Source organism: Camelina sativa, chromosome 20 (assembly GCF_000633955.1).
Source record: "Camelina sativa cultivar DH55 chromosome 20, Cs, whole genome shotgun sequence".
Classification (NCBI taxonomy): Eukaryota; Viridiplantae; Streptophyta; class Magnoliopsida; order Brassicales; family Brassicaceae; genus Camelina; species Camelina sativa.
This window is the reverse complement of record NC_025704.1, coordinates 882,031-890,170: the sequence shown is the minus strand read 5'-3', so window position 1 is coordinate 890,170 and position 8,140 is coordinate 882,031. Positions and strand designations below refer to the sequence as shown.

At 41.4% G+C, this 8,140-nt stretch overlaps 3 protein-coding genes across 7 annotated transcripts in view; all 3 read right to left on the bottom strand.

Moving 5' to 3' along the window:
• LOC104768458 (pentatricopeptide repeat-containing protein At5g02860-like) overlaps positions 1–2,356 on the bottom strand; it is a 4,319-nt gene extending 1,963 nt beyond the window's left edge. Inside the window, exon 1 of one of the 2 annotated variants that reach the window (XM_010492453.2) lies at positions 6–2,356. In XM_010492453.2, the coding sequence (XP_010490755.1) occupies positions 6–2,264 (2,259 nt within the window). In that variant the 5' untranslated portion in view covers positions 2,265–2,356. The remainder of the gene's footprint in view (positions 1–5) is intronic. The other variant, XM_010492454.2, reaches the window with a different exon arrangement.
• Positions 2,650–4,218, bottom strand: LOC104768457 (mediator of RNA polymerase II transcription subunit 4). Its single transcript, XM_010492452.2, has one exon. The coding sequence runs from the start codon at positions 4,146–4,148 to the stop codon at positions 2,874–2,876; it is 1,275 nt and encodes a 424-aa protein (XP_010490754.1). The 5' UTR covers positions 4,149–4,218; the 3' UTR covers positions 2,650–2,873.
• Positions 4,635–8,050, bottom strand: LOC104768456 (protein REVEILLE 4). 4 transcript variants are annotated; one of them, XM_010492449.2, is made up of 9 exons: positions 7,716–8,050; positions 6,950–7,007; positions 6,732–6,855; positions 6,490–6,648; positions 6,255–6,380; positions 6,067–6,176; positions 5,670–5,729; positions 5,214–5,357; positions 4,635–4,974 (listed from the first exon to the last, which is right to left on the bottom strand). In XM_010492449.2, the coding sequence occupies exons 1-8, from the start codon at positions 7,919–7,921 to the stop codon at positions 5,316–5,318; spliced, it is 885 nt and encodes a 294-aa protein (XP_010490751.1). In that variant the 5' UTR covers positions 7,922–8,050; the 3' UTR covers positions 4,635–4,974; positions 5,214–5,315. The 4 variants fall into 4 exon arrangements, with proteins under 4 accessions (XP_010490751.1, XP_010490752.1, XP_019097693.1 ...); XM_010492450.2 differs by having other exon boundaries at positions 5,214–5,335; XM_019242148.1 differs by lacking the exon at positions 4,635–4,974 and adding an exon at positions 5,049–5,065.

The window sequence follows — 8,140 nt, the reverse complement described above, 5'->3', positions numbered from 1 at the left end:
ATGGCCTCCTCAAACATTGAGTCAGCTGCATAAGAACCGATAAACGTATTGTACGTGATAACATCAGGGACAATCCCTGAATCCCTCATCTCTGAGAACATTCTAGATGCATCTCTCATCCGAGTATTTCTACAGTAGGCGTAGATGACTGTGTTGTATGATATGATATCTGGCTTGATTCCCTTAGCAAGTATTTCCCTCAAGATCTCCTCTGACTTTCCGAAATCAGCAGACCGACTATGCATATACATGAGGCTATTGTAGGTCGCCATGCTTGGTGTGAAACCCCTTTCTTTCATGTAGTCCAAGACTTCGTTCGCCTTTGCCACCATCTGCCTTCTTCCATAAATAGAGACCATTGAATTTAATGTGGTTATGTCTGGTGAAAACCCTCTTTCTTTGAGCTCAGAGAACGCACGTTCAGCCTCTGGCAAAAGATCACACTTACTACAAACCAAAACAAGGGTCTTCAGAAGCACAGCTCGAGGCTCGATAACTCCAGAATACACTTCTTCTGCTAGAGAATGCATCAGACCTATCTCTTTGCCATTTGCATATGCATGAAGTAGAGAGCAGTAAGTTAACTCATTCGGTTTGCACCGACCATCTTCCATCTCTGCAAGAACTTTCTCAGATTGTTCCCACATTCCTCCACGAGCCAAAGCTGCCAACACAGTGTTATAGGTGGAAAGATCAGGAGTGACCCCAGCATCAAGCATTCGCCTGTAGACAGTCATAGCTTGTTCAAACGAACCACAGCGGCTATACGCACTGATTAAGGTGTTGAAAGTTTCCCTTTCAGGTACAAATCCAGCTCTCTTCATTTCCTTGAATACACCTGATACTTCTGAATCCATCCCGTTTTGGCCAAAGACTGCCAATAGCGTATTCCAAGTGACGATGTCAGGGGAGAGATCGCACACGTTGATCTCATCAAAAATCTTCATCATATCAGCAAACTTTCCCCTGTTACCATACATCTTTATAAAGGCATTAAAAGTACAAATATTTGGTTTGCACCCGGCGTTTCTCATCTCTTCAAAGATATTCATAGCAGATTCGACCTTCCCAGCCCTCTCAAACCCCGATAAGAGTGTTGTGTAAGTGAAAACATCAGGTTTCGTTCCCTTTTCCGCCATCTGATTCTTAAGCTCCATCGCCTCATCAAGCATACCATCCCGAGCATACGCAGAGATCAAAGAGTTGTAAGTCACAATGCTCGGAGAAAATCCATTGAGCTCCATCTCATTCAAAACCTTCATAGCTTCCTTAGGCCGATGAGACTTACCATAAACATCTAACAGCGCATTGTAAGTAACCTTATCATGACTAAACCCTGCAGCCTTCATCTCTTCGAAAACCTGAGCAGCTTCCTGATGCAAAGAGCCTCGTTTACAACAAGTTATAAGCGTGTTGTAGGTATACGCGTCAGGAGAAATCCCATCACTCTTCATCTTCTCCACGAGAGAGGTAATCTTATTCCAAGGAGTACCCATTTTCCCAAACACATTCAAAACAACATTATAAGTAATCAAAGTCGGTTTACAACCTTCTTCCTCCATCTTCTTGAACACATTTACAGCTTCCCTGTACCTTCCGCTATTAGCAAAAGCTGATATCAACGAAGTATAAGAGTAGACATCAAGGGAAAACCCATCTTCCTGTAACCCATTGAACAAATTTGAAGCGGAAGAGACTCTGCCTTCTTTACCTAACATACTAATAACTATAGCAACAACAGAGTTATCCAACATGGATTTGTAATCCTTTTGCTTCATAAACCAATCAAAAGCACGCAGAGCCAAATCGAATTTCTTATGAAATCCTAATCCTTTAAGAAAAGCTAGTAACTCCGACGAGGTAGACTCAGGTTTATCCTTATACGGCTCGAATAGCTCAGAGAGCATAGCATCTAACTGACCGGAATCAAAAGTGGGTTCGATGAGGGAACGTAGAACTTGCTGACCTTGTGGAGAGAGACCATGGTAAGACCAAGGTTTCCCGAGGTTAGAGTCGCGTGACTTGCCAATTCGCGTCCGGTTACGGTTTCTAGGCGGTTGAGAGCTGATGGGTTGTCTGGAATTAGGGTTCTGGTGAAGGAATACATCGTGGAGAAGAGGCTCTACAGGCGGAGGAGGAGGTGGTGACGAAAGTGACGTAGTGAGAAAAGGCGTCCGAGAGAGATGGTGGTTTTGGTCGTGTGAAAAGGGTTTAGATGAAGGAGTACCCGGAAGGAGAAGAGGGAGAGCTAGCTTGTCCGCCATTAAGAGAGGTAGAAGAAGTAGAAACCAGGAGCGAGCAAGCGAGAGTGAAAGCCAGAAGAAGAGAAGAGAAACGAATGGATATTTTTGTCAGATTTTTTTATTTTATTTTAATTCGAAGAACACAAATTTTTAGTTTTATTTGCAAGAGTTGGAAATTAAACCCCTAAAATATTCGACCACGTGGCTAGTCCGGTTTCAACAGGTTAAATCTAAATGGGCTTGCTAATAATACTTAAACGGGCTTGATTTTGTCACAAAGAGCCCGTTTACTACTATGTGTAGATAGATATTTTATTTGGTAGAGAAATCGAGGATTCAAAATCAAATGTCACAAGTAGCATAAACTCCACCAGTTGAACGTCGTTTACTATAACACTCCTCCAACTTTGCAGCTCAAAAATGCATTCTTGAAAGTTGAAACTTTACTAGAACACCTGAGTAAACGACAAACCAATAATTCGGTAAACTGATACTTAAACATCTATCCACATAAAGACACTGTTAAACAAAACGAAACCAAGTAGAAGATTTCACTCAAGCTTGATCAAGAATTAGCAAAAGCAACTATTGCTCAGATATTATTAATTAACATCAACCACAATGTTGATACTACTCCTCGTCATCAGAGCTTGCATCATCGCTGCTGTAATCACTGCTATCATCATCCTCCAAAATGTCCAGTTGAACAGCTCGGACCTGTATGACATCAGGCGGTCTGTGAAGTCCCTGAGGAGGTCGCATATGTTGCTGATCCTCAGCTCTAGGTGCAGTGATTGACTCCAATGGTGGTATGACAACCGGGTCGCCTGGTTTCCATCCAGGAGGTGGTAATAGTAAATCTCTTGGCAATTCCACTGGCATTCCTGGTTTCCATCCTGAAGGAACTGCGATGTTTGGCGGAAGCAGGTTATGAATTGCTGAGATATCCATTGCTTCTGGTGGTGGTGGTGGCTCAATGAGTGTATCAACCTTCTTCTCCAAGTTTTCTACAGTTTTAGGTAAACCGATATCGAGATCAGCGAATGTGTAAAGCTGAGAAGCTCTCATTTGTTCGTCTTGTGGAGCTGGTGGTAATGCACCACGGAGAGGTGCTTGTCCTGCGCCAAATTCAGGCGGAGCGAATGTGGTGTAGCTAATCTTGTGAGCGTAAGCTAGAATGTCCTTTAGCTTGAGCTGAGACGATACTGTGGTTGAAGCATCTTCTTCTTCTTCATCATCGGTTAGAGTTTTGCTTCGTTTAGGTTTGCGATAATCGGAGTAGTCGTCAACGAGCATATCGAGAACACGTTCTGCATCCTTGAGCTTGTTGGCGAATGCGAGAAGAGATGAATCTTTGGATTTGATCTCACGCGCGACCTTCTGCTTCGCGTCTTGTAGATCTAGGATCTCTTGAAGCTCTGTCACGGCTTCGAAGAGCTGAGTTTGGAGTGAATTGAATTGAGAGAGGATCTCCTTCGTGGATGAAGGATTAGGGTTTTCAAGCGGCGGAGGCGGTGGTAAAGAGTGTGAGGAGAGGAACGAAGGGAGGGAGCCACGGAAAGCTGAAAGCCATAGAGGGCGATTGGGAGAGACGTCGAAGAGTTTAGATGTCAGAACCGCCATCTGCTGGAGAAGAGCTTGAGCTCGCGGTAATGGCGGAAGGAGCGATAGCAAAGCGGAGGATGAAATAGCTGACGAAGCTGAGGCTGAGGAAGCGGCGGCGACGGTGGAGGAAGGGAGTAGATTAGGTTGTTGTTGTTGCTGGATCTGTTGGTGTTGAGATTGGGAAGATGAAGATGAGGTTGGATGGCCATGACGAGGAGGCGTTGGATTTTGCACGGAGGGAGAACCAGGACCTGTTAACCCTAATCTCGCCGGAGATTGTACGATCTGATGCTGTAGCATCTTCGCCGTCGGCGAAGGATTCTCTTAAACCGAAAGGTAATTTAAGAGAGTGATAGATCCGGTATCCGGATTTGGGATCCCTTAATAGTGTTCTATCACAGAACTACACGCACTCTAACAACCACGTCAATAAACGACACAACGTTTTAAAAGAAAACTACACAAGCTTATTAATAATAGATACAAGATAAGATGAAAGACTCTGGCTTGTAAAGAGTCTTTTCTCCAATTCCACATGAAGCTTCTCTAGCCACTTTCAGACGTAACCTTCCGTTGTCCACCGCGCGTACGCGTCTCCCTCTTGACCAAAGCTAAAGGCACAGCAAGCTTATCCGAGAGGAACCTTTTCTCTGTGTTTTTATACAAACCTTCGGCGTCTGTAAGAGGGTCGTAAGACATTCGAAAACCATACCAACACGTTCAGTTTCCTAATTATTATGAACTCGGTTCCCGGAATGTACGGTTATTGACAAGAACAACAAAGAGTGGAGACAAAACATGGACGTTAATGCTTACAAGTACAATACAACAGAGTTATGTATCTCACTTATGAGTTAAGTAACAATTTGCTAACGTGTTACATAGCTTTGGTTAATCAGATAACCAAAAATAACCAATCAGAAATAGAGGTAAAGAAAAGACATATTACAAAACGCATGAACAAATAAATTATCAAAAAGAAGACACGTTTGGTAACCATTTTCTACACACACACAAGTACATATATCTACCATTCACCCCCACTGGTTCTCTGACCTAAACTGCATATGTTCCTCTTGTTTGTGACGCCTTATTGTTCTCTTCAGGCAACAACCGTAAGAAGCATCTGACACAATCCACCAAACACAGAGATCAAATAACTCTTAACACAGATCTTAAGGGAAGTGTGATCAGAGATCATGTGAGACAGACAGCAACTACAGTGACAAATGAGAAACATTAAGGTCTTATGCAAACCTAAGTAAACTGCCTACCAGCTATTATGTAATTAGAGCAATATAAACTATCTGATTATAGTGAAGTGTTTTATATTGGTATCGGATATAAGATATAAACCGCACTTACTTGATAGCTGGTCAACAGTTGCTGCGAGCAAGAAGAAGTCGTCAAAAGAGATATAACTTGTTGAGTTCTTGATCAGGGTTCCCGCACTAACAGCTACGAGCTTCAGTGTTCAAGACCTTCCTCTGCAGCATCAACGTGTTCAGACTATATCAAGGTTAGATTACATCTGTTGCAAGAAAACCAATCCAGCAGCCAGCGGTTGATGTGTGAATAGGATATATATATCTCAAAGAGCACAACAACCCTTATTTAATCTTAGGATTGGTAAAAAAGTAATACTCACTAAGAGCGATCTAGTCTTAGTTTCTAACGGTTAAGGCAATTTAAATTTGAAGGCACATAGTTAGCAGATCTGTTCGGTGTAAGAGACTTTTTCTTTTTAAGACTTAACACGGAAAGAAAAATGTATCCCACATGCTCAACGAGAACAGAAGTTAAGATAAAATTAACACTTACAGAAGGTTCGAAGTCAGGGTTTGACAAGTTCACTGTGAGGTTTCTCATCAACAGCAGAACCTGCAAGACAAACTGTGATTAGTGAAGGATACTATAAAAAGAACAGTCACTGACAGGTACAAATAGGTACTCCTAAAAACTGACCGATGGTTGTACAACCCCATTCAAAATTTTAAAAAGGAATCTATAAATACATCCTTTAATAAGTTCAGCTGTGTGAGACGACTATAAGGGCAGTACGTGAACTATTTAGAGTAACGACTGGAAACACCACCAAGCCAAATTACAACCGATATAAGGAAGCTGAAAGAACAGGCACCATTCGAGTAGAAGCCTAAATGATGGATATGCTGTCACATACATCATTTAATATAAAGGCAAGTACACTACAACTCACAGTTTCGAAATTTATAGGATCCATTTCCTTGAGTTTTTTCATGCGGCCTTTGCTGTCGGGATCGAAGACACTCCCAATGAAATTATAAACTTCAGCAAAATCAGGAAGACCTGCAAAGCAACCATTACAACAGTGTCCACCATAAAATGAAAACTCAGAAATAGTCACCCAACTTTTCAGATAAGTACCATGCATTGAGGGAGCTGGTTTTGCCAGTCTTAAATCTTGGGAATCTGATAGTGTTCTGCTTGAGCTTCCTATACCAGATGCTGCAGGACTACTCTCACTTGGTATGCCATTTGATCCAACAACAACTGAAACAATAATATTGTAAGCCACATTTAGCATCTGAAACTTCATAAGATAGAGTAACTCCACTACCAAAGCAAACTACAGAAATTGAGTAGAGATGAGAATGCATGCCTTCCGGTCCACAAAAAGCATCAAGTTCATCTTCTGGTGGAGTAACCCCGCTTACGGCTATGTTCAGCAATGCAGAGGTATCATCATCCCATGAAGTATAGCCAGGAAGGTTATTTATTTGAGGAGGAAAAGTCATGGAAACGTGAAGCGACATTTGAGCTGCAGAATTGAGGTGCGGTCAGATTGATTACATGTAACTTAATCTGTCCACCCAAAGCAATATCTATTATAGTGGAACTGACCATTCTTCGATGCCTTTTGAGGATATGGGTGAGCAGCTTTGCGCTTAGGCCTAGGGGGTGGCACATGTGCTAAAGTCCCATTTTTCTGAACCTTTAAAAAGTATTTTTGGGCATGGCTCCTGATCTGCAGCAAATAAAGCAGGTACATGAAGATTGAGAGGGGAAATCTGCCAAGTTTGTATATTAAACCAAAAAATCCAGAGAAGCTGATGTCAAACCTGAATAACTGTCTTTGAACCAACAAAGTCTTCTATTTTTTTCCAGTCCCGATCAAACCTAGGGACACAAGAAAACTGTCAGCAAGAAAGTAAAACTCTTTTCTCAGAAAGAGAGACTTTCACACACAAAAGTGCAATGTAACTATTACCAAAATCCTGCACTTAATACACAGAAGAAAAAAGTTTAGGACAGGTTAGAAATTGGTTTCATGCATTGCTCTAAAAGCTGACTTTGTAGTAAGTTTTTTCAGTTCTCATGTTGAAACCAGATGCCAAGTCCTTAAATGAATCATTTTGGCAAGCTTAGATAAGATTAACTACACTTTGGTTTTCTGAGAAAAAAAAAAGCATTCATCAAAGACTAATCCAAACTCTGGTCTGTCTGATTTACCTAACCAATCTAAGAAGACATTGCTGCTTCTTTAGTTAAAATCCAATTTACTTAGGCAAAAAATCCAGATGACCAAACTTTGATCTGATCAAAGTTTATCACTTTATCAACCCTAACCTAACATTGCTGCTTATATACTTAAAATCAAATTACATAGGCAAAAACTCGAGATGACCAAACTTTGATTTATTAACCCTAACCTAACATTTTAACTGAAGGGGCCAACTTCACGGATCAGGTAGTGTAATTTATCATAGACTGATTAAAGTAAAGGCGAAATTACGCAAAATTCAGCTAGAATTAGAGCTGGAAAAAACACAGAATCAAATTCCATGGTGGAAGAAGAAAAAGTAAGAATAGAGCGGGTGAAATTACAATTGAAGAGCTTCCAGAAACTTATCGTGCTCTCCTTCAGTCCAACTCTCTCTGGACTTAGTGATCGTGTAAGCTTTCCTCACTTTCTTCTCCGGTGCTTCCCCAGCTTCCGTCGATAAAGAAGAAGAAACCGTCGTGCTCGTCATCTCTGCAGTAGCATCTTCCGACGGTAGTGCTTCAGCGACCACCGGATTGGTTGAGGTCATCGGTTTTTTTCTCACAAAGATTGCGATCGTTTAGAGAGAGAGAGAGAGAGAGAGAGAGAGAGTGAAGAGAGAAGAAGGCTTTTAGAGAGAGAAATGACAGGCAAAGAAGTTGGTGTAATAATATGTGGAAGAGCTTCACTTCCAATTTCAGGCCATCCATTTTTCTTTATTTATAATAAAAATTTGGTAAATTTTAAAGTTTTTTTTTTTTTTTTTTTT